Source organism: Falco biarmicus, chromosome 11, assembly GCF_023638135.1.
Source record: "Falco biarmicus isolate bFalBia1 chromosome 11, bFalBia1.pri, whole genome shotgun sequence".
NCBI lineage: Eukaryota > Metazoa > Chordata > Aves > Falconiformes > Falconidae > Falco > Falco biarmicus.
The window spans coordinates 29835930-29861563 of record NC_079298.1 but is presented as its reverse complement, the minus strand read 5'-3'; the positions used below and the strand labels follow the sequence as shown (position 1 = coordinate 29861563).

Sequence of the window (25634 nt, the reverse complement as noted above, 5' to 3'; positions counted from 1 at the left end):
TCATCTCTGGTAAAACATCCCAACAGTCACCATCTGGAAGAAAACCCCCTTCTTTCAATTAAAAAACAAAACAAAACAAAAACCCAAAACAAAATAAAAACCAAACAAACCCCCCCCACAAAACACCAGCACCACAACACAGCAAGCAGGTAGGATGCCAACCGCTTCCCTGACTCCCCCAGCACCGGCATTTCACACGCAGGCACCCCAGCCCTCCCACCGGCGGGCACCGCTGTGCCGACAGAGAGGCCCCCGGAGCCCGACCGCGGTGCCACGGGGAACATCGGCTGCTTTCCACCATCGCACTGCGCAGAGTGTCAGTCACTCGTGATAATTAACCAGCTATCGGCTCGAGATAATTAGCTCAGTTCAAGAGCAGCGGGCTCTTCCCCTGCATGTTTCACGCTGAAAGCCCTGTTATCGGCATCGGCACTGCAGTGGAGGCAGGCACATCGAAAACGCTCAACCGAAAGACAGGATGGTTTGGTCGAAGAAAGAGGGGTTTTTGTTAAATAAAGAGTCATACGTAAAGCTCGGCAGAGCCCAAAAGGAACAGCTCTTTGGGGCTCGGCTCCGCACCCTTGCTGTCCCCAGGTAAAAAGCCACAGAGCTAGCACAGCAGAGAGCCCTGCCGAGGGGACAGAGAGCAGGGACATGGACCTGCAGCCCCATGCCAAAACAATAAAATAAAATAAAATTCAAGGGCACAACAACGTGATAGCAAGGGGCAGGCGGGTACAGAAGGGGAAGAGGCCAGCAGCGGTTCAGAGTTAAAACCATCGCACCTCGGGGAAACCGCCTGCCGCAAAGCCCGCTCCCAGGCTCAGGCAAAAGCCATCAACCCAAACGCAGCTGGGAAACAACCAGGATAAACGGTGCCACCACCAGAGCCTAGGAAACATTTGTGACATTTTTATTTTTTTTTCATAATCATCCTTGTCCATCCCAACAGCGAGATGGGCACAGCAAGAAGCCATCCACGGCACCGATTTCTTTCACGGCCAAGAGACAGAGAAGGAGGGTTTCAGGTTGGAGTCAGCTTCCAGAGCTCAGAAGCTGCAGTCAAATGTGCAGAGAGTAAAACCCACACATTCTGCAAGCTGGAAAGGCATTCACCCCGCTTTCCCCTTAGTGCTCCAAATGGAGACACTGATAAAGCAGAAAACGCAAATTAAATTGTGTTGGAAATATATGGGAACTGGCAGCCAAATTTCTACGGACAAACAAGCAACGCACCCAATCTTGACAAAAATTTGCCTAAAAAAAACCAACCCACCCCGTAACACAGCGCTCTCCTTTCCACTCTCGTGGCAGCTAATTCTTCCGCTCTTTCGTAAACATTTGAAAACAAGGTCACGCGCACAAATTCTGCTTTCAATTTGCCTTGTATCCATAGTGATTAAACTCAGACCCAGAATACGGGACTTAAAGGAAAAAAAAAACAAAAACCAAAAACCAAAAAACTTTAAAAAGGCCTGGAGCAGGGCTAGCCGCCGGCACGCTTGCTAACCCACCGAAGGCCAGGGACAAGAGCATCGCCAATAACCATTTTCTTGTATAACAGCGATCCAGAAATTAAATCGCAGGGCTCCAGCAGCCATGCTATCGCCATAGCAAGGGATCCAGCCCCCCATCTACAAGCTCCTTAAGAAACAACTGGCCTGGACACAACACAAATTTAACTGCTCTGAAACCCAGCCGGGGAGTGGGATCCGACAGGGACAGCGAGAGTGGGATGAGCAGTAAAAAAACAAAAGCAGCTGCAGGAGACGAAAGACTCAACAGCCTTCTCCCCATTCCCACTGGAAAGGTTTTTCTTTAGAAAGAGAAAAATAATTTTCATATTGTCCTCCCCCCCTGTCCTAGCCCCACATTTGCCAAAGGGGAAGCGTTGGGGCTGGAAGCCTTAACCACCTACATCCAAATTTCCTGCTCCATCACAGTCCGAGGCGCAAGCAAAGCCCCCGGTGTGCAACAGCAGTAGCAAACGCTCCGAATTCAGCAGGGCCTTCCCCGGGCCTTGCCGAGACCCTCAGTTTCCCCATCCAGCCAGGGGGAGCAATAACATCACCCTGCTTATGGGGATATTAGAAAATAGCCCAGTCTGGGACCAGGTCAGGAAGGATATAACGTTCCTCCTGCAGGCGCTCAGTACGGAAATAAAGCCGGAGGAGATGGGAAAACACTTGGCCCCGTCCCTCCGCAGCCCCAGGGTTACCGGGGGTCTCACAGGCTCCCAACAAAAGGCTCCTAAATTCCCTTTTAAAAAAAGGCGCAAACCGAGCACAACCAAACACCTCCAAAAAGGGGAGAAGTGGGGTGCGACGAGCCTGCGGGGGAGAAGCGCAGCATGGCAGGCAGCACCGTGCGGCTGACGCCTCTTGGGACAACACGGGGCAGGGAAGCGGGGAGCTGCAGGGGGACCCCGAGCCCCCCGGCCGCCTGCGCTCTCGGCAGGGCACTGGGGCTTTGCGGGCGGTGGGAGCGGCGTGGGAAGACTCCCCGCTGGGCAGGGGGATACTTACTTCTCGTAGTCCAGCTTGCAGTAGAGCTTCTTGTCGCGGTAGAAGCAGGTGGTCTGGAGGGGCTCCTTGCAGGACGCGCACTGGACGCACTGCTCATGCCACAGGCTGTCGTTCAGGCGCAGCAGGAACCGGTCCGAAATAACTCGCTGGCACCCCTCGCACACCGACCGGGGGGTCGCGGCTCTGCCTGCGGGGAAGGACGCGGGGGCAGCGGTGGGTGGCGGCGGGGGCGCACAGGGAGACGGACCCGGCGAGGGATGGACGGAGGATCCCGCTGCTCTTCCAGCGAGCGGAGTTGGGGGGGGGGGGGGGGGGGGGGCGTGCGGGGCGCTGCTCCGGGATGCGGGGGGGACCTGTGCCTTAGGGGAGCTTCGGGGGGGGGACGTCACCCCCAATTTCGTTCCTTTTCGAAAGGGGCGGCGGAGCCGCAGCTCGGAGAAAGGGCGATTGTTTGAAAGCGATATTAAACGAAGGGGAGGGGGGGAATTATTTATCGTTCGATTCGAAGAAAAGGCCTTCGTTGTACTGGGGGGGACACACAATTTAATGCAATCGCGGAACGAAACGGGAGCGGGGAAGGCGGGCGCCGGGGGCGCTCCCCGGGCGAAGGGAGCGGCGCCGGGCAGGGCTGCGGGCAGGAGCGAGCCAGAGGGAAAGCTGCCCCCCGACCCCCCGGACACCCCCTGCCCAACACTCGGGGCCCGCCCGGCCGCGCCCCACCCCGAGAAAGGGGGATCCCCAGGATGCCCCGACTTACCCAGCAGGGAGGAGAAGGGAGCCGCGGGGTCCAGGGCGTTCTGCAAACTCTCCTCCATCTTCAGCCCGTCCAGCATGGTGGGGAGCCCGGCCGGGCGAGGGGGCCGCGCCGCCCGCCTGCCGACACAGCCCGGACACGCCGCGCTCAGCCCGGCCCCGGCCCCACCGGCCCCGGCCGGGGCTTCCCCGCCCGCTGCCCCCCTCCCTCCCTCCCTCCCTCCCTGCCGCCCAGCGGGGAAAACCCCCCAGACCCCCCGCCCCGGCTCCGCAGTCGCTGCCCCGCCCGGGCTCGCAGCGTCCTATCGGCCCCCGATGTGGGGGGGCTGCCGGCCCCGAGCCCCCCCCTCCGCGGCAGCGGGACGGGAGGATGCGGGGCTGCCGTCGGCGGGGCTCGGCCGCTTACCTGGGGCGGCCCGGGAGGTACCTTCCTGCGGGGACCGGCGGGAGGGGGGCCCGCAGTCACCGCTCCGGGGGGATCCTGCGGTAGCTCCTGCCTCCCCGGGCTGGCCTCCTCCGGAGCTGCCCGGGCTGGGGAACGAGCCGCCGTGCCCTGGACGGCTCCGGAGCGGAGCACACCAACCTGCGGGGAAGCGCCCGTCCGACTGCTGCCAAGGCACATTTCCTGAGGCTGATACCTCCCTGCCCGACCCCCACCCCCTGCCCTCCCCTCTCCACCCCACTCGAAATAAGTTTCCTCCCCGCTCTCCTGCCTGGCTGCAGGCACCGGCCCCGCCACGCCTCGAGGGGCCGGCGGCCCTTCCCGGCTCCGAGGGGCACGTCCGGGCCGCCGGGGCAGCCCCCGCTCCGCGGCTGCTGCTTTTCTTAGAAAGCAAGCCAAAAAGAAGAAAAGCCAAAAAAAAGGTAGAGGGTGGTGCCCCGTCACCACCGCTCTCCCGGCAGTGAAACCGGCTGGAAAGCAGCACCCCCTGCCAGGGGAAGCCCAGGCCAGGAGTTTTTGGGGAGAGCCGGTCCCCGGCCCCGGGAGGCAGCGGCCGGGGCGAGATGCTATCCCCGGTGGGGATGCGCTCCCCCGCGCTGCGCATCGCCCCGGGCGCCCCACTCCCGCTGCTCCCGAGCATTTAAAGAAAATGAATGCTGGGAGGGGAAAAGAAAAGAAAAGAAAAGAAAAGAAAAGGGGGGGCGGGGGGGGGAAACAACCACAAACCCACAACCAAAACAAAACCAACAAAAACCACCAAACAAAAAAACCAACCCAACCCGAAGCCGGGGCGCGGCCCCTCAGGGCTCATCGCCGGCGCCGAGCAGGGCCCGGTGCGCTCCGGGCGCCGGCACCGCGGGGGAGGCGGCCCCGGGACGCGCCGCTCCGGCCCCTTCAAACCGCATCGGTCTCGGGGAGGGGAAACCCGCAGAGGAGCGATCCTGCCCGGCCGGGGAAGCTGGAAGTTGGAGCCTTCCCGCAGCCCCGGCGCTCTCCCGTCCCGGTCGGCTGTTCCCTGCTGCCCTGCCTCGGGCCGGGGGGGGCGGTCGTTATTTTGTTGGGGTGTTCCACGGTCCCCGCAGGCCCGGAGCCACCCGCAGCGGGGCCGGGGCCACGTACCTGCGGGGGCAGCCTGGGCAGCGGCTTCACCCGGCTCGGAGGAGGGCTGAGTGCCCCTCTCCAGCTGGCGGGGGGAGAAAAGGGCTGCAGAGCTGCCAGGGACCCGCTGCTGGAGGCTGGCAGGTTTTAGGGGCCTCACCTCCTGTGTTCACCGGTGACCTTGGCACAAGGGGCAGGAGCGCTCCCAGCCTCTCTGTGGGGCATCCTTGTCACCAAGTGTTCCCCACGCCCAGATGATGCGGGTGATGCAGGGAGCAAGGTCGTGTCCTTTGGGAGCTGGTAGGAAGGGGAGAGGCCACAGGTTAGCGCAGGTGGATCACCACCCTGCCAAAACCCCATGGGAGAGGGAAACAGGACCCTGGGACAGGTCCACTATATCCCAGTATAACTACACTGGGGGCTTGGGCACAAGAGCACTGGTACTATTGTACAGGTCAGCGTGAAACAGCTCCAATGCCTCACATCCAGGAAGGCTGAGCTGCAGCAGGGAGGCACTGAGCTCTGCTGCCTCCGCCTTTGTCTCTCCTGAAGGTCTCTGAGCGGCTCCAGCCAAGTTTCTGGGTAGCCAGATCCATCAGAGCCACTTTGCCAAGACACCGGCCCAGCAAACACTGCAGCATGACCAGGGGCTCCAGGGACGGCATGCTGCTCACCCTCCCTGTACAAAGCAGCGCAGCCACCCCATCCCACCCCAGCTGCAGAGCTGTGCAGGGCAGATGCTCCTTACACAGCCAGAGGTCAGCCCCACGGGGAGGGAATGCCATCCTCCAACACTGCTGAAAACTGTGGCCCCATACAGGACACCTTGCTTATATACTTAGGATGCCCACTCACAGATTTGGTCTGATCAGAGATGCAGGAACAGCTGAGAGGGAAGTCATTCCCCCTAGATGTTGTCACCCCGTGGTGGTGGTGCTGTTCCTCCTCCTCTCCAGGCAAGGAGGGGTTTGGAGACTGCCTTATCTCACAGCTCTCACGCACAACTCCCGGCTCAGTCTGTGAAGGATCAGGCTTGAGGGATGGGCCCAGCGTGTAACCCCAGGGTGTTGCTTCCCACGATTTACACACATCGACCAGCTCCCACAGGGATCACAGGTACTGGAGCATACCCGGTCTCATACAAAAGATGGTCACGAGATGAACTGGTAAAATATACCAGTAATACACCCTCAAACCCCCTCACTCCCAAAGCACACCTTCACCTTGGGCACTGGCCCTGGCCCTGCAAAAGGTGGGGGGAATATTTCAGCCAGCTCACTGCAGCTGCTGAGGGCCAGAGTTTCCACAATTAGCTCACCCAGGGCTGAATTAGGTGCAGCAGCCCACAGCATCAGCAGCTGAAGAGAATTAAACCAGAGGAGGAGCAGGACAAGGCTTTCTCTTTCTAGCTGTAGGGTCTGCAGGCAGTCAGGTGTTGCAAAAACTGGGTGGTCTGGGAAAAACAGCATTAAACAGAAGCTGTCCACTAAATTAACAAGGCACTGGAAGAGGGACTCATCTCCCTGAGCCTTCTCCCTGTGGGGTTACTCAGGTCTCATGTTCACTGCTGAGGAGCTTGTGTGGACCAGCAGGTACCCACCATTCACTGCTGAAAGGAGACCACCAGCGCTCAGCTCCAAGGGCAGGTAAACGCGGGCACAGCAAAAGGCATGGCTCCAGACAGCAGGGAACCAGATCCCTCCGCCAGCATCACCTCCGCCCTGCCCAGCAAAGCAGATGCAGAACCACGCAGGAGCAGGGAGGGCTGGACCCAGGCGCAGGCACACTGGACACCAGGGAAGAGGGTGGTTACAGGCTGCGCTTCCCTACACATGCTCCAGCCACCTCCCTTGGGACAGGAGTCCCTGGGCCAGCCAGCCAGCATCATCAGGCTGCCTAATGCCTGAAGCCAACTTGACCCAGAAGACAAGCCTTGCCCACCACCCAGAGACATCCCTCTACACCACTCACCCCCCTAAAAACACACCACCCTCCCCTTCCTGCCACCCTCAGAGCCCTTTATAGGCATCAGCTGCTGCACACCCAGCTGGGCTGGCCAGCCCCGGTAGGGAGGCAAGCCAGAAACCAGCCCACAGCCACAATGCTGTCAAATATCCCTGGGGTGACAAAATCCTCTCCCTTTACCGCTGAAATCCCCCAAACCAAGCCTGTTCTCAGGCAGAGCTAATTGCACAGAGGGCATAGGGAGAGAGGCAAGAGAGGTATGGGGTGGCAGCCACTGGCCTTGCATAGGTATAGGCTGGTCCTTGTCCACTAATGCTAACGAATGCCTGCAGCTTTATCAGGGCTTCTCTGCCTTTGTATCATGTTTTCCACCCCGATGTACTTCACCCTGAGATAAAAGCCATCATCCCCTGAAAGAGGATACAGGTACTGCTTCCCACTGCCGCCATCAGCTCTGGGAGCCCCACATGCCTCCTAATCAGTGTAATTCCTTCTCTTCCTCCCTGTGCTCTCTGGTGCTCCAGGAGGTACCAATTCAGCGCAGCCTCCACAACTTCCCACCTGGGCATTTGGTGCGGCAGCAGAGAGCTGGGAGGGACAGAGAGGGGACGAGCAGAGAAACCAAGCAGCCAAGAGAGCATCTCAGGGGAGCTCAGGTGTGATGATGAAGGCAGCCCAGGGCCCAGCCCAGACATCAGGTCCTCGAGGAAAGACTAGTGGTGGCAGCACTCAGTTCAGTCATGCCATCAGTGCCTGAAAGTCATCTCTGCTATAACGGACATGCCCTTGAATCACTAAATTCAGAAGGGAGCCCAGAGCTGAACTGAATGCAAACCGGCTCAAACCTTTATAGCTTGGGATTTATTTTTTTAATTCCCAAACCAGAACTGCTGTTGTTGAACTTCAGTAGAAACTGAAGTAACCACTACAGAACCCAAATGAAGGCAGGGCAGGAAAATACCCTGGCTTGATTTCTAGGTGATAAACAAATCCAGCTTAGCACAAGCAATGGAGTTTAAGGTTTTTTTTCATTTTCCAAGGTTCTCATCATAAGTGGCTAAACCCACTATTTTTTTAAGTCCCCTCCACAGAGTGCTACAGAGTGAGAAGCTCAGAATTAATAAATGCTTTGAAATGTTTGGCCTGAGCACTAAAACAAGCCTTGTCCATGGTGGAGGGGTCCTGCTGCTGACTCAGAAAGCTCATGAGATGTGATGCATGGTGGGAAAGAGAATATGACACTTTGCCTTGCACCAGTCATTCCCAGAGCCTGGTTTATTTGTTATTCCCAGAGTAAAGGAAAGAAAGTCAGAGCTTAATTTGAGGCTACAAGGGTTTTCATGGGGAAACTGATGACTGGATCTTCAGATGAAATGGTGGCAAGACCCAGCAACTGGAACCTGGCAAAAGCAAAATTCATAGATTAGGAGGAGCCAGGTTTCAGTATGAAGGGTAGGTAGCTGAACCCTGGCATGCCTGAGAAGTGGCCAGTACCTTGGATTTTTGAAGGCACCATCACGACGTAGCCTGCCAGGAAAAATGACTGCACTGGAAGTGACTTAAACTTCAGTATTTCTTGAGTTTTGAGTTCTCCAGTGCTGCTTTTTTAATTCTTTCTGCAGCTGTAACACCACACAAGCTGGCTGAATACATGTGCAAGGATAGTTTTCTTTAGCTTATCCATGACAGTGATTTCTACTACTTTCTGAAAATTAGGTCTTTGTAGGGCTGCAGATCAGGTAAGCTCCAGCCGTGCCAAGCTGCTGTTCTTCTGCAGCAATTCATCCTGAAGGAAAACCACACAAGTTAGTAGTAACTGCTGTAGGATTTGCTCCTCAGGTTCTCCATAGAGACTCACCTCCGTGCATTGCAAGGCTAGGGGAAGAAATGCTCTTGGGCAGTATTTTGACACCATTGTCTAGAAGACCACAACATGAATGAGGAACCCAAGGGTTAGGACCAAATCCAGGAGATCACATCAAACCTCAGGCCCTCAATGATTTCTTTCCCCTGCATAGGGCAGGTGTCTGCTAGTGACACTCTCAGACAAGTTTGCAATCTCATTTACAGAAGCCACACTGCGTCTCAAGGTCTCACTGCCGCACCAGGGGTGGGGTGGGGGAGTGTGTGGTGCGGTGTCAGTTAAGCAGATCACCAAGCACAAAACTTTTTCAAAAAACCCCACTAGTCATCTGGAGAAAGAGGACAAGACCTGCTCAAAGCACAGCCCAGAGACCTCATGGCCCAGAACCCCAAGACCACCTTCCCATGGTCTCAAGGTAGACTGTTAAGAGTAGGGGTGTCCAGAAGCCACCAATGGCCACTTTGAGACTTCCTGCCCCAGTCCAGGTTATCACATCCCATCACTTCCAACTTCAAAAAGTGACTGTTTCTATTGCAGGCAATAGTCTGGATTCGCTCACAGGCAGTGGATCGAGATCAGCATCAAGAGAGTCAAGATTGCTCATAGAACTTAGCAAACTCTTACTTGCAGTGGCATGTGCTGGGCCATCTGGGCTACGCACTGGGTCCCACTCTTCTGTCCAGTTTTATTTTTCTCTGCTGCCCATGTGATAGCTGTTCTGCCAATATGGAATATCAGGGACTCTGAATCCTTCATCATAGACTCAAATTAAGTCACCAAGAGGTATTACACCGTCCACATTAAACACCTATCAGAGAGGGTTGAGCATGGCCCAAAGCCCTTTTGGATGGCTTGGCCAAATTAAGCTCCAACCTTGCAGCTCCATGTAAATACTTCTGACGACAGCTGCAACAACTGCGTGCCGAGGACAGCCCATGAGCTCCTGAGAGAGACAGCACTATTGGTATGGAAGCATCCCGTCCTCTCCAGCTGGCTCAGCCCGCTGTGCTGCAGCAGCTCACCCCGGAGCTAACGCACACTCTGAGTTACCACCGAGTGCCACAGGGCTCCAAAACAGCACCCACGCATCATCTCAGCCAGACTTCTGCTGCAGGCACAAAGACCCTCGAGTTTTCCTCTATATATTTTAATAAAAAACACTAATGCCACATGATGTATCTTCAGACAGTAGCACCAGCTCTGCCCTTCTCTGCTAAGCCTGCTAATGCCAACAAACCTCCTCGATTTAAACCATCAAACCAGAGAGCAGGGAAGTCAAGATAAACTCAGGGCTTTATAATCAGAAAAGAAACCAAATCCAGCTAGCTGGCACCACAGCTCCTAGAGGGGGAAGCCTGCAGCAGCCCAGGCTGGAGGTAACCTCTTACTTTGCCTACCCAGCAGCATGGCATGGGTACCATCCCAGCATAGTCTCTGTGCAGCATCTCAAACTCTAGCAAATGTTTTACAATGAGCAGGTTGAGTATTTTTTTGTCTTTAAACACTTTCCTTTTAATGGAAAATTACCTTTTCTACTAAAAATATCCCCTTGGTCACTGTTTTTCACATCTTTTTAAATGCTCCCTGATATTTTTTTTTCTCTCCAGTGTCACCAGAAACAAACAAACAAGTTAGAATTTTCATAATTTTGGGGGTTTCTTTTCTCGTCTGCTCTTTTGAGTCTCTTTTTCCTTCTCACAATGAAATATTGGAGAATCATGTCCCTGTGTGGGAGTTTAACAAAATGTTTCATTTTTATCCTTCTTTCTTTCCTGTTGTCGCTACTCCTTTCCCCTCGAACTTCCCGGAGTCACTGAGCAGCAGCATTGCAATCTGTCATGCGGACAGACGAAGCACGGCTGCATCTCACCGCACTGTCTGCTGAGAGGGTCAGAAGGGGCAGATCACTTAACACTACACCTGTTTTATGAATAATAATACAGACAATTTCGCTGGGTTCCTGGGAGGACATTTTCCCACCAGGATAAGCTCCACATATTGAACAAATTAACGTCTTTAACTCGTTTGACTCTGGTTAGCTGGGTTGTGATGGGAAGCTCCAGCAGTGCCATTTGAGCAGGGGAAACACCAGGCAGACCTTTGAGGCAGGTTTGTTAGAGCGTCTTGTGCTTTCTCTCTCTGCAGGTTTCACTTGTGGAGGTATGAGATTATAAATTTGGGGCTGAAGAACCTGTTTCCAGCGCAAAAATATGGAGAAAAGACAAAAAGCCTGAGAACAGGATCCATGACATTGCAGAAAAATTAAAATTATCCATCAGCACGCCAGGTTTGGGTGACCCCAAAATACTCTACCTGGACCAAAATGAAGCACTTCAGTTCTTCCCTCAGTGGCTGGACTAGCTTAGAAAAGGAAAAGCACATGAAAAAAGTCACTTTTAAAATCACTTTAAAAATTCAATGAATTCAAAGAGTCCACGAGTTTCTTTTTAAGATAGCGGAATGAATTCTCCTGTTTCAAAGCAGCAAGTTTCTCCAGGTCTTCCCTTAGCAGGTGCACAGAGCAGCAATACCTGTCCTCTCTTGGCCAGAGGACTGCCCGCCAGCACAAGCAGTGACATCCCAAGTGATGTTCCTGCCCTGATCTGGGCTGCCCAGGAGTCTCAGGAGGGTTCCTCAGCCCCATCCCAAACCAGACTTGTAACCACAGCAAAAGAGGACACTGCTCTGTCAGCTCCAATCAGTGCCTCTCATTATATTATTTTATTTCTTTTGTTGGCTTTTATTGAGAGTGAAAAAATAATTTAAAGCAATTATCTGTACAGGGGAATGGTTAGCTGGTCAGGGGATCTGTGACCCCCAACAGCCAAGCCAGGGAGGGTTAGAGGGGGCGATTTACAGCTGTACAAAACCACGACAATCCCATGGAGGAGGAGCGGAGGGTGAAGGACATCTCTTGAGCTCTCACAGACTCAGAGCAGAGGGGTGGGAGGCTGTGTGGGGGCACAAGGGGACCAGGGGCTGGCCAGAGAGGGCCAGACCCTCAAGTGACCTGCAGGGGTGTCTCCAGCATCTCCATGAGGAATGTGTCGATAGGGGTGTCCCCAATCAGCTTGAAGAAGAAGAGGTGCTCCAGGCACTTCAGCCCGATGGACCGCAGCGCTGGCAGGCGCAGAAGGAGTTTGGCAAACCTGGAAGAGAGCAGAGTCAGAGACAGGCAGGAGGCACTGGCCACCCTCTCCCGTGTTTCTGAGCCTGTGTCAGGGGCTCAGGAGGGCAAAACCCAAATTCTCCCCAGAAATGCCTCGGGGAGATCTTTATTTATTTATGTATGGATTCTCTTATGCTTTCAAAGTAAGTGTTTCTCTCTGCATGTGCAGAGGGAATACGTATTTTTTCAAAACAAAATTTAGCCTTTTTTTTTTTTTTTTTTAAGTTTTAAAGAGATACATCCAGGTTCTCTCTCCAAGACTAGAACTTTACAAGTGACTTACATCTCCATGGTGCCATTTCAATCTTTCTTGAAAGAGTCTTCAGAAGTCCCCAGCCTCCCAAGAGGGTGCACAACCCCTCAGCAGTGCCCCTGCCAGCCACTGCCCCCTGTTCCGAGGGGTGCAAGGGGCGCAGCAGGCAGGCTGCCTCCCCCTCCCCACGCCCCGCTCGCAGCCCTCTGCGGTCACATCCAGAGCCAACGATGGCAGAAGATGTGGGCGCATCACTTGGCTGGCAGCGATGGGGATGGATCCAGCTGCCGGCATTTCGAGAGCTCGGCCAGCAGAGGGTGGGATTGGATTGAAAAGCACGAAAATTGCAGCTCGCCAGCACCCTAAAGGCTCTGGCCCAGGATTGGGGCACCAAGAGGACGGGCCAGCCTGCGGGAGCTGGGCTGCTCAGGCACCTTTGGCTGGTAGCCTGCCCTTGGCTTTGAGGGTGCTTCAGGCAGAGCTAGCACTGACACCCCAGCCTCAGTCTCCTCTTTAAAGTCAGGGGTTTATTATTACACCACCTTGTCTGCCTCGCTTCGGGACACTCACCGCCCTGGCTGCTCGGGGTACTTCTGCTTCGTGTAGGCTTCCAGTGTGGCGTAGACCTTCTCCCTCAGCGATTCCACTTCGGAGGGGCTAGACAAACCCTTAGCATCTGGTTGAGGGAGAACATACAGGTAGGGAAGAAATCACTGCAGAAGGGACCTTTCCACTACCAGCAGAATGACTGTGTGCACAGGTGGGAAAGGACTCTGGCTCTCTTTAATCATGCACCCAGGGAGTGGGACGAATCCGTCTGCAATCCTGATGCTTACTGCCACTGCACTCCTGCCTGTGACCTGCCATGGCCCTGAGGACATGCATGTCACCTGGGACTGTCTGGCATCTCAGACTTACCTGGGTTAAACAGGACAATGGCTCGCAGGCACCCCAGCTCTGACTTATCCATCTGCATGTCTTTCATTTTGGACACCAGCTCTGTCAAAACCCTGCATGTGAGGGACATGGGTGGGCAGACAATCAGAAACAGGTACAGACAGCAAGGCTGGGGGCTGAAAAACATTCGAGACAGGCACTGGGAATACCCCCAATTCATCTCTGCAGGAAGAGGCAGCTTTGAGGGACAGCCATGACACTCTGCTCTTTTTTATGTCTATCAGCAGCATCCAGGGACCTGAGCATCAAATTTGCTCCCATTCTTACTACGCTCAGCACACGGCCTGGGTGCTCTGTTTGCACTAAAAGATTTTGCATTCAGTTGAGGAAGACTGCATGAGGTTTTCTCCATATTTCACTATGCAAAACACAGGCACTGCCTTTACACACACCAGTTGTGGTAGAGTGGGAACGCAGTGTCCTGACAGGCAGGGAGCAGGCATGGCACGGACAGTACCTGTGCAGTCATTACATGGCAAAGTTGGGGTTTAAGGCTTTGCCTGCTAAAGCTCTTTCTGATTGGTATTAGCTCGAGATCCAGTTACAGCAAACTCTCGAGAGAAGGCAGAGAATCATTCCTCCCCCTGCACACCCAACAAATGATCTGCTGCTGCAGCAAACCCCTTTCCAAGGTGCTTTCATCTCATTCTCAGTTTTTAAGCCAGTCAAGCATCCCCTCCTCATTTGAAGGTAGTTCTGTCCCAAATCACCATGTATTTGCTCTAGTTCTCACTAAGGACATGTTTCCAGTTTAGAGGGGAAAGACAGAGCTAGCCTGGCCACCTCTACCAGGGCATGGCAAAACCAGGCCACATACCTGTCAAAGATGGAGCCCACGCCAGCACTGTGAGCGCTGCTGCGGTGCACGTGCAAGCCTGTGGCCAGAAGGATGCCATCTTGCACTGACACAGAGCGATGGGAAAAAGAGGCGATGAGCAGCTCATTCCAGCCTGCAAGAGGAGATGTGCAGGACACAAGAGGTAGTTCAGCAGAGTATCAGTCCTGCATGAAGCGGGAGAGCTGGTTTCTCCCTGCTGGCTTCAGACTCAGCTCACAGGAGAGATGGAACCCCAGGTATCAACTGCACCCTTGCCAACACTGCAAGGGATTGCAAACCCTGACCAGTAGCAAGGAAGGTGCAGAAAAAGACTCAAATGGGGAACAAAATAAAAGGGGGTGGGGTGGGGGAAGAGAACATGCTGGGTTTTCCTCCTAAAAACCCATATTCCTTGCATTAGCAACCCCTTTACATCATCTTACATGTTACACACTAATGTGCTGCACACATAGTAAGCTCTACAGCCATAGGAACTGCATTAACTGGACACATTTATTCACTCTCTTCCTGCCCTCCTACACATCTCCATTAAGACAGGAACAAACAGAAGATTCCACTGCCCCATCCACAGCCGCTGCCAACTGCTCATCATGGCTCAGGATGGGTTGCTCACCCTGTGACAGTGGGGATGGATCAGCTCAGGATTTTGCATTCACCATCCTGCCTGACTGCCATGGCACACGGCTCAGAGAGGGGACAGGGGTACCAGGAATAGCCCCAGTGGCCACAGGTGGGGGATGTTACCTGCCCGGAGGAGAATGACTTGGTCTTCCAACGTCAGGTCGGAGAAGTGGGGGATTCGCTTGGCCCACTCAACAAGTGTGAAGAGCTGCTTGTCAGCTGCATGGCATATGTTGGTGACAGGGTCATTAGTCTAATTAAAAGAGATATAAAAAGAAAAAGAGCAGAGGAAAAGATGAAAATTTAGCAATCAAAAACCTTGTATAATCACTGTCTGCACTGCACACAGTATCAGATCAAGGTGATGATACTCAGAGCCCACAAGTAAAATCAAGTTGCCAGTAATCTCCGCTGTGTACCGTTAGGAAGAGAAGATATTTATTCCTACTACTCCCCCTCTACACCCAGCCAAATCAGCTGGTTGCTAGACTTTTCTGTTTACTTGCTGTTCCTTGCAAAGCAACTCCTGCATGGTAGGCTGTAGACCTGCTCCCCAGGGCATAGCTAAACCCCATCAAACTGAACAGGCATGAACAGCAGTTTTATCCAAACCACAGCAGTAAACTTGCTGTGTTCAGCTCCATTCCAGTCTTGGTCACTGGGACAGACAAGCAGTGCCCACGTATGTGCAACTGTAGAAGCCAGCACAGGGCTCAGACTCTTCTGGCATCCAGCTACTGCCCTATCTACTCACTGAAACCAAAGGGAACTGGAAAAAAAATACTAGGAAAATAAGGTATAGGTAGTTTTCTAGTTGTTGTTCAGAGTAGCTTCAAAAGAAAATTGTGGTGATTTTTAGGCAGTGCAAAGCAAAAACCCCTTACAAAATGCTAGCCCTTCATGCGAGGTTTGCCTTTTCAAATCGCACCTCTAAGGCTCTCATCTCTAGATGCAAGTGATATTAGTGCTCCTTACCGAGCTCTCCGTGTTCATGTCGCTGTACGCCTCCGTCTTGGGTTCAACTGCCAGCTCAGCTTCCAGGATCCTCTCCACGGGCATGTCCTCGCTGCCACTGCTTGTGGACTCAGCCTCATGCTCGCTCCGCTCCCTGCTCCTCTGCCTCTCCTCCTGTACAGCTGCGGGACAGAAATGTCACTCTTTACATGCACAGCAACACTCGGTCGCAGTGGGGCCCCTTTCCTCTGGAAGCAGGGACAAGAAACCCACTCAGGAGAGGCAGAACAGCAAATAAATGGATGTTTCAGATCTATGTCCACCACTTTGGGGGTGCTTTAGACCAGCAGCCTCCACATTTGACAAAAGGTTGGGATTTCCAAGGTGCGAAGCTCTGGAATAAAGGAAAGAGGAGTTGATACCTCCAGGTGGCAGCCTGGACTCAGCTGTCACTAGATGCTGGAGGAGACAGGAGAGACCCAGCACCCAGACAGTGGTTTGCTGTGCTCACAGAGTGCTTCGAACAGTCCCGCAGTGGTCAGAGCATCCAGCAGCAGAGCTAGACAGTCCCTCATCTCCAGTTGGATACACACACTCTCTACCTCTTTTCTGAGCAAAAGCTTACCCAGCCTGGCTCAGCCCTGGTGTCACCTCTCCCTCCACCACCTCTCTTCCCAACCCTCCCCACTAGAAAGCAGATCCTAGCACCTCCAAATGCCCCGATGCCTTCACTCTCTCCTCCCATCTCTGCACGTTTTCCAAAATATCTACTGACTGGAGGAACAGAATCACTGAAACTCTCTCCAGATCTCAGCTATTAACCCCCAGGGCCGCTGGGTGTGTGGAGGACAGGTCAGTGTAGGACAGGTCAGTGTAGGACATGAGCACAAGGCTTGTACAATAGAAGTTCTGGGTGCACATTTTTGTTGGAGAAATCTTAAAGGGAAATAAGAAAATCCTGCTTAATTTTTTTTCTTAAAAAAGTGACCAGCAGGTGTCATATCTGTTTAGCTCATTGCTGGGGAGAAATGCCCCAAAACTACAGTTGTGCTACCATCTCTCCCCTGGGTGAGCATACTGCAACAGGCAGGGACCCAAAGCACCCAGTAACCCGTGAGGGACAGGTAGGCAGCTGGCCTGGTCTCAGAGAACAGCCTGTACCAAGCTGTAGGCATCTATACACCTGAAATGAAAGGTTCAGTGGGTGAGAAGCTGGCCCCTGCCACACAGACGTTGGTGCTTCACCATTCAACAGCTTAATGGCATCCCACCCCGTTAGCTGAGCACCAGGCAGTCAGCACCCAGAGGAGAGAGAAAGCCACCAAGGCCAAGCGATAAAAAGTCCTTTAAGAGGAGAGCGGACCTGCATAAACACCAGGGGACCTCAAGGAAGGGACCAGCTCAGCAAGCTCACAGCCAGCCTGGGGGAGAATTTGATCCCCATTTTCTCAGTTAGGTAAGTGCTGCTGGTAGAAGAGTGTGACAAGCTTTTAGGTCAGATACTTGGGTTAGGAGATTATTTTTCTCCGTTTGTCTTCACAGCTCTTCTGTTTGTAGCAGTGTCAGGAAACAAGCCCTTACATCAGCCCTGTCTCACCCTTACGTTAGTGTGCTTTCAGAGGAAGGGCCAAACCACGGGAGGTGCCTCAGCACTAAGGCTCATGATCACTTTGCAATGCTCAGTGCTTCCCTGCATTTCTCCCAGCTGAGAGGATGTGCTTCCCAGCACTGCCCAGCTGCTGGGAACTGGCAGCACCCAAGAAGAGGGCTCAGTGGGGCATCCAGTCTGGCACTGGCGAGGGAGGGCAACAAGGGATGCACATATGTGCCAGCCAGCTGGGGGGAGCATTTGTCCTTTTCAGGGTGACGGACAGGAATAAGCCAGGGAAGTGTTTCTAAAGTCATCAAAAGCTTAGTGGGAGGAAGAACATGCCAAGGAAAGACCAATCCCATCACTCAGCCCCCAAACTCATACAAGACTCCTTGTTAAAGCTGCAGACTGTCTCCAGTTTCTGCAGCTCCTGGAAAGCCCCTGTGGTTATTGCAGCCAAATCCCTGCAGGATCCACCAAGATCCTGGGGTTTAAATTTTCACACTCTGCAAAGGGAAGTTGCGTTGATGCCCTGGTCCTCTGAACCACTTTGCACCCAGCTGGAAGGGAGAACTGTGCCTGGGATTAGGTTTTTGATTCAAGCTTGGCATTTCACAGCCCCCCGCTGCCCTAAGTAGTTGAGGCAACACAGCCCTGATGATGCTACAGGGAACAGGATGAGGCTCAGCCGGTGCCCAGTGTTACACTGCTTCCCCAGGCTCTGCCCTGCACAGAGCAGCCTCATGCTCCTCAGGGGGACAGCACGGCCTCCAAAAGGGACAGCTACACAGCCTGCTAACATTCAACCCCAGAGGCTGCACAGTTATTTTATCTTGGAAAAAAGCATCTTAAATGCTGTCCTAGTTGTTACTACCTGACCTCGCATCTGTCAGTGTGATCTGGGAGACTATCCAGCTCAGCAGTCCTTGCTCCACCGAGGACGGAGCAACTAGCTGCAGAGAGCAGAGGTGGACAAACGCTCGTGCCCTTGGGCTTGCTTTCCCTGCAGCAGAGACTCACTTGGTGGCTTTTACAGAGAGTTTGTACTCTCCAGATTTGGGTGGGAGAGAGGCAGGGCTGCAGGACCCACCACAGACTTGTCACCCTTAGCAGCTCTTGGAGGCTTCCTTCAAGTCAGTGCAAAATCCCTCTAAGTCCAATCACCTCAAGTTAGATCCTTGCTCTGGATCAACAGCTTCGGTGCTTTGGGCCAGAAACACAGTCCTTTGGGGGATGCAGTGAGTGCATGTGGAGTATGGAAGAGGGTGCATGGACTGTTCCCATACAGCTCTCTCCTGCAGCACAAGGACACCACAGAATGCAAGCTGTACCAGAGCTCATCTCAAATAGCAAGGTTAACAGTGGAAATGCCAGAGAACTATAAAATAAGAGATAGCAATAAATCATTCGCCCTAATCTTCCAGTGTGAGAATTAGGTAGTGACAATTGAAGCAAGCTAAAAATGAAAGAGGAGGTTGCTCTTCACACAGGAGACAAGCAGGCTGCAGGACTCGTTACTGCCAGGTGCTGTCCACAGCAGAGGTTTACAGGGGTCCAAGGGGTCCAGGCCATTAAGGGTCGCTAACTAAGGGCAAGCTTGTGTCAAAAATCAGTTAATAGATTCCATAGTCACCAGTATGAGCGTTTAGGTGGGATGGGAGGAAAAACATAGTGTAGTAGCTTCCCCATCACCCTCTTTTCTTTTTAGTCCCTCTTTCTTATTAGGAAAAATTTCTTCACCAAAAGGGTGGTCAAGCACTGGGACAGGCTGCCCAGGGAAGCGGTTGAGTCACCATCCCTGGGGGTGTTTAAAAGACACACAGACGTGGTGGTTTGGGACATGGCTTAGTGGTGGACTTGGCAGTGCTCAGTTAACAGTTGGACTAGATGATCTTAAAGGTCTTTCCCAACCTAAACGTTTCTATGATTCTTATTTCCTTTCCGAAATGAGGTCAAAAACACTCTGAATCTGTCAGTGTGGGGTTTTGGAATGTTCCAGCCTTGGAGGGCCACCAAGAGCCAGAATTACCCTAATGAATGCAAGGAAAATTTCTAAGCCCATTCTGTCCACCAGCCCACACGTACCTTCCCTCTTCATCCCCATGGCGAGGCACTTCTGATAGCGGCAGTACTGGCAGCGGTTGCGTTGGCGCTTGTCTATGAGGCAGTCCTTGTTGTCACGGCAGGTGTAGATCAGGTCCTTCCGGATTGTCCTCTTGAAGAAGCCTTTGCAGCCCTCACAGCTGTACACCCCATAGTGCTTCCCTGGGGAGGCCAGGGGAGGCCATCAATGGGCAGGCAGGTATCTGCCCTCCCCTCCAGCATGAAGGAGCTTGAACCAACCCCAAAGGTGAAAAAACTGGCTGCAGGGTATCATCTTAGCCAGCCTGACTTGGCTTTAGCGGCTCTTTGCTTGAACAGCGACCAGCAGCAGTCAAACCATAGGACCACTGCTTTCCTGTGATAAGGAGGGACCACATCCCAGGGGAAGGATGTGAAGCCACATCTTAGCTGCAGTTCAAGTGTAGAAAAGCCATACATAGCAAATGGGGTACACTGATATGAAGGGGGTATGCAAGGCACCAGCCAGGCTGCAGTCTTTGGGGTAGGAGAGAAAACACAGGCACAGCCAAAGCCCAGCTAACACAGAGCACAGGTAAATGAGAACACAGTGATTTTGGTCTATTTACCTTTGATAAACAGGGACAAAACCTAAAATGAGATTACACACGTGAGGGAGAAGAGCACAGCTTTTAGGTTTGCTGTCTTTTGGACACAGTGCAACTCACCTGCAAAACATACAGCCTGCCCTTGGGTAAGCCAGACCCAGCTACAAACCCTGCGACGCCCGCATGGCTCCAGCAAGCCTCCAGCGTTCACTCCTGCACGAGCCTTGCCTCACAGCATCAGGGGAGCTTTCATTGCACAAAGCCTTCCCCAAGAAAGAAAACTTCCTACCTGAGGACCTGTCCCCACAGATGGCACAGATGTGTTTGGCTAAGGATCCTGGGCTTGTAGATGGATAATTCATGTTCCCAATCCCTGGGAGACCTGGCAAGGGCTTGACATCCTCTGAGCTGCTGACATTGTTCAGGACATTGAGCTGCAGAAGCCACAAGACAGGTTAAAGGGTTGAGATTCATACCTCAATGAAACCATCCCCAAACTGAGCTGACCTCTCCCTTGCTGCTCCTGCTGGGCTCGTCCCACAAGCTTATCTCCAGCAACTCCACGGGGCTGCCATGGGCAGACAGACATCCTCTGGTGAATCCAGCTGGAGCGGTTTAAGCAGATGCTTGGTAGCAGATATTGCCTCTCACCCTGTCCTGATGCTTTAACCAAAGCCAGGACTAAGCAGAACTGGAAAAGGGCAGGCAGCAACCCTCAGCTGCTCAGTTACAGCCTCCAAGCGACAAGGCTGGTGGGATCCTGCCCGCTTCATTAGACCATGCCGATCACTGGCTGCTTGCTGCCTCAGCCACTAACAGCTTAGTAAGAAAGACCTTTGCAGCCAGGTGATTTGTTGCAATTAAACCTGCATTGCTGCATGGCTAGGGAAGCTGTAATGACGTTTTTTAAAAAAGTAATAAATAAGAAAAAAAAGCTTTAAGTGCATTAGCTTCCCTGCCTCGTGATATGCAAATCTGCATAAACACTTGAAAACATGGTCACTCCCCGGGACTTCAGCTCCCAAACACTGTCACAGGCTGGAGAATGGAGCAGATGTGGGGTTGCCAGATTAAACAAAACAGGGAGCAGGCTGAGCATCTAAAAATCAGATGCAGCGAGACACAGGCAAATGGCCCAGAGTCCCCAGCTGAGATCCCTGGGAGCTGCTCATGGCTGCGGCACGTTAAAGGTTACAAACCGACATCGATTAGAGACCAAAGCCTGATGTTGCCCAGGGCTTTGTTTTATTGCTATTTGCTTTCGAGCTGTTGTCGGCAGGGCAGTGAGGATTAAGGGCCATGGAGCACGTTTTGTCAAAAGCAGTCTGGGCAGAGCAATGCCTCTGTAAAACCACTATCACGTCACCTTTCCCATTGCCATGCTTTGAGGGATGGGTATGGTTTCTTTATCATTAACCTTGCTTTTAAGTCACCCCAATTTTTTGGCTAAAGTTCTTCGCAGCAAGAGGGCAGAAGAAGGGACAGAAAACAAGATTTTTCGATGAAAATCCAGCTACAGCCTTTGTTAGAGTCTCCATAACATTTAAACCACTAGATTTCATGCATGCTGTTGCAAGTTCTCCATTTGCTCCAAGAAATGGTTCATTTCCCATGAAAAAGTATAATAATTTCCACAAGGGATTTCAGCAGAGAACAAGTAGGGTTCATCCCATTGGGATTTCTGGACCTGTCATTAGAAAAAGAAAAAGGGGCAGCCTGTTTTCATCTTCCCTCCCCACTGTCCCTTCATTTTCAAAGCTTCAAAGGTCTTGTGACATTGAAAATACAAATTTTCCAGCAAAAATTACCACTCTAGGAGACAGGGATTTTGCCCTACTAGAAAATAAAAGTGCATAGGCAAAAACTGCCCAGAAGAACAGAGATTTGCTCTCCCCAGCAGAGACCCAGACCAGGCAGTGGCAGCTGTAAATCCTAATTCCTAATGCTTCAAAATCTGAACTTGGCCCAAGGAAAGGAGAAACCAACCCCTTCCTCCCACAAGAGCCCTTTTTTTAAAACAAGGTGGCTACCTTTTTTACCCTGAAAACTTCTTCTTGGCAAGATGCTGAGCCAGAAGGAACTTTTTATGGTTTAAAACTCAGGTACCATCTTTTCTTTCTCTCCGGCTGCACTTTGAGACAGTAATAGGGAGAGAGGGTTCATGGAGTGGAGGGGGAGGGAAATGGGGCAGTTTTAGCCATCAGTGTCCTCAGAGCTTGACTCCTGCAGGTTAAGTGCAATCATGTACGATATCTGGGACAACTGCTTGAACCCAAACCCATTAACTGCCTTCCTGCCAAATCCCCAAGGCCCAGCTGTCTCCTTGCATTAAAGGCAACAGAAATGAAACCCACTCCTCAGAGCTGGGAACTTGGCGCAGTGCCCAAATTGGGAAAACCACTTCCCAGAGCATCCCGAACCCCAAAGGGGAGGCTTCCATCCAGCAAATGCTGCCACCAGCTCCACCACCACAAAGTACCTGCCCTGGATGCCATGGGTACAAATATCGTGAGGTTGATGGGGAACAGTTGGGTGGTACGAGGGGAGGAAGGATGCCCACTGCAGACAGCCAAGACCCACGCTGGAGTTGAGGGTGCTGGTGAAAGGTAAGGCAAACCTGTCAAGTCACCCTTCTTCTCTCTCAGAGCTCTTCAGGGGCCTCCCCATACCATCCTCTCCCAGCCTTAGTGGGCAGGCGCTAGGAAGAGCTTCAGACAGATGGTGGAGTGGCAGCAGGGTATGGGGCAGAGAGGGCTCAGGGACCATCCCCTCGCTGGGTCCTCAGTGAAAGCCATGAGGCTCTTCAGCCTTCCTTACCTTCGGGTCCCACAAATAAAATGCGAAGCCTTGTTAATAAAAGGTAGAATTCCTGCTTAGATCTGGATTCCCAGAACATTTCAGCATACTATCAAAATTCCACGCTGCCACCTTGGTCCCAGCCATGCTGGAGGGGGTGCCAGGTTTTTAGGGCAGCGTGTCCCCACCCCTGCTCCACAGAGCCACCTTGGGAGGCTCCCAGCTCATCCATGGCTCTGGGGAGGCATCAATCCTAACACCTGGGTCTCACCCCTGTCTGGAGGGGAAACCTCAGCACCTGAGTGAGCTCAGGCAGTAAGGAAAGTAGTGCTTAATTTGTCTTCAGGCAAAGTCTATATGCAACACAGTACATGGCTAGCATTTAGCATTAACATCTGTCTCTCTCTCTAGAAAGTCTGTCTCCTTTCCAAATAATGAAACAAAGCAGATATCCTTTTGCAGGAAGAAGGGGAATGCTTCACATGCTTCACCCCTTGGCTATCCTGATTATTTCCATGTACAGTAATTACACACACTACAATAGATGCAGTGGAGGGGAACTGGACTGTACCCGTGGTGAAGACAGACCTGGAAATTAGCTCTCTCCCCTTATCGTGCAGGGTATTTTGAAATACATACAGCCAGGGACATTTATGTGGAGAGACTCACAGGCTGGAAATTGTTCTTTACAGCTGATCTCCTTAAGTGGCCAAAACACACCAGACTCCCCACCATGCAACCCACTGCCTCAAATTTTGGGGCTTTGCCCAGTCTGAACACCACAGAGTGTAGCGAAACAAGTGTGCACGTCTCCCTACCTGCGGACTGGCGTGTGTCACAAAATTCATGCCTGGGGCTGAGGACAGAGAGACAGGGTGCGAGCCGATGGAGGACGCGATGACTCTGTACGGCGAGCCCAGCGCGTTCACCGGAGACCCAATGGTGTTCATGGGGGACGGCAGTGCCCGGGAGGCGTTTGCAGGGGCCTCGAGGTAGTTGTGGTGTCCGTCCACTGAATTTCCTGTGGAAAGGCTTGACGACAGGCTCACAGATGTGGAGCTGGCGTGGACAGGGGAATCTACAGGGAGAAACAGAACGATTAAATACACTATGAGCGAGGCCAGCTGTACAGCAGTCAGCTGCCCAGCCTTGGTCGTGTCAGCTTAGATGCTGGCCAAGGCTCAACGCCAACCAGCAAACATGCCTTATGTTAAAAAGGGAACGAGCAAAATGTTGATTACACTATGGGAAATAGTTACATACAGCAACAAAACATATTATGAAGATAACAGTTCATAGTCAAGTCTTCTTTCACTGCTGCAGTGCCTCAGCTGACTTGGAAGAAGGCACCCCTACCTGCCTGCTGCTGGTTTTCTCTAAACTATTCCCTGAGGCCCCATTTCTTTTGTCCAAGCCGGCTCTAGAGACAGCTCGCATCTGAAACCATGAAATCCCCACCGACCAGGCTGGAAACCCTAAATGCTGCCCGTATCTCATGAAGCACATTTGCTCCCTGTGATGGCTCAGCAGGCTCCTCTTCCCCTGGCTCAGCTCTTTCCCTTCCCACCCACTTATCTCTCCACCGTGCTATTTCACATGCTCCTCCAGCTCTCAGAACTTGATGCCAGCATCTTCAGGAAGGGCTGGAGCAATGCAGGACAGAAACTGCCCATGACATGCTAGCAACACAGATTATGGGACAAGGCACCCACAAAATATTTCGTCCATCACTTTTCCTCACTTAGTACGAGACAGAACAGAGATTGTGGCCACACAGACATGCCTGGGCACAGCCTCACAGCCACAAGGAAAGAGGGCTTCCTCCCCCCACGGCGAATAGCTCCAGTGTACATTGCCAAACTGAGCCTTACAGCAGCCCCACAAGATCCAATCTGCTGCAGAACACCACCGGGGAAGAGGTGGCAGAGAAAAGCCATATAACCTCAAACACGGCCACTTCAGGGCAGTTTCTGAGGCTGAACACCTCACCCAAGGCCTAAACGCTGTCTCCTATAAGACCAATCTCAATTATTCAGAGGGTATCTGGGCATCAAATGCCCACTAGTCCCAATGGGTCATGTATCTAGCTGTATTTTAAGGATTTATATGACCTTTCCTCCCTCCCCTAGAGTTTACCAACCCCAGTTAGCATTAACTGTCATTAACATTTCAATGAACCATCGTTTCTCTGCTGGTTTTTCAACACAGGAGAACATTCCCTGGAGTAGCAAAGGAAAGATGTTCTGTGGGAAGGTCACATGGTTGGTTTTCCATGGCTGGCACAGAGGATGCTTGTTCCCATTGCAGCACTTTGGTGTTTTGTTTGTTTCTTTCTTTCTTCCTTTTAACATTATTGCAAAGTTATTTACCTGACAGTGTTTGTTATTTTACCTGAAGTAACAATCAAATCTGATTCAAAGGGAAGATGCACAATAAAGACAGGAAAAGGTCAGCTTGCTGAATAACATTAAAGACATTTGTCAGAGTCAAGGAGGACTCGATCCGCCGTTATCAACCCACTTCAGACTTAATTCTGCAGAGGGAGGGGGAGAAAAGGTCTTTGTCAATTCTTGCTTTGGCTTTTTGGATCAATTCTCCCAGTGGGAAGCGATGTGCAGCAAGAGGCAGCCAGCTCAATGACAACAGCAGAAGCCTTGGAGGCAGCAAGGCGGTCTGAAGGCAGAGCCAGGGCTTCTGCCTGCTGCTAGAGACAGTCACCCTACGTCCCCCTGCCACCATCACAGACACACAGCCCATTTTCTGTTAGTAGACAGCAAAATCCCTACCTTGTAATGGCTTCCAAGCGCAAAAGCCTTTCACCCCAGAGAGAGCCGCCAGGACAGCCTTTAGCAGGGGGCAGAAGATATGCTGTTTGCCTGGCCCTCGTCTGACCTAAGTGCTCATCTCACAGAGGCACCTCCGTTGTTTCCTGGGACTTAAAAGGACCATCCTGACTTGTACCATTATTGGCTTCAGAGACAAGCAAATGCATTTTTCATCACCTGCAAGTAGTCTGGTACCACAGCATGCAGCCCTCCCCAGCATCTCTAGCGCAGACTTATAAAGAAATTTGGTTTATGCCTCTTTAAACAATTAGAGAAACATCATTGCCTTTGAGGATTCTTCAGCTCAGAAAATA

At 52.5% G+C, this 25634-nt stretch overlaps 2 protein-coding genes across 6 annotated transcripts in view; both read right to left on the bottom strand.

Moving 5' to 3' along the window:
* Positions 1-3917, bottom strand: part of LMX1A (LIM homeobox transcription factor 1 alpha) — a 46108-nt gene extending 42191 nt beyond the window's left edge. For all 3 annotated transcript variants that reach the window (XR_008824755.1, XR_008824756.1, XM_056356670.1), the window contains exons 1-3: positions 3685-3917; positions 3283-3398; positions 2526-2712 (exon numbers count right to left, since the gene is read on the bottom strand). Coding sequence is in view for 1 of the 3 variants with exons in the window: in XM_056356670.1 (XP_056212645.1) it covers positions 2526-2712; positions 3283-3358 (263 nt within the window). In the remaining 2 variants the exon portion in view is untranslated. The remainder of the gene's footprint in view (positions 1-2525; positions 2713-3282; positions 3399-3684) is intronic.
* Positions 3918-11340: 7423 nt separating this feature from the next.
* Positions 11341-25634, bottom strand: part of RXRG (retinoid X receptor gamma) — a 51173-nt gene continuing 36879 nt past the window's right edge. For all 3 annotated transcript variants that reach the window (XM_056356036.1, XM_056356037.1, XM_056356038.1), the window contains 9 exons: positions 23314-23573; positions 19989-20133; positions 19116-19295; positions 15461-15621; positions 14609-14738; positions 13844-13976; positions 12988-13079; positions 12640-12745; positions 11341-11796 (listed from right to left, as the gene is read on the bottom strand). In XM_056356036.1, the coding sequence (XP_056212011.1) occupies positions 11649-11796; positions 12640-12745; positions 12988-13079; positions 13844-13976; positions 14609-14738; positions 15461-15621; positions 19116-19295; positions 19989-20133; positions 23314-23573 (1355 nt within the window). In that variant the 3' untranslated portion in view covers positions 11341-11648. The remainder of the gene's footprint in view (positions 11797-12639; positions 12746-12987; positions 13080-13843; positions 13977-14608; positions 14739-15460; positions 15622-19115; positions 19296-19988; positions 20134-23313; positions 23574-25634) is intronic.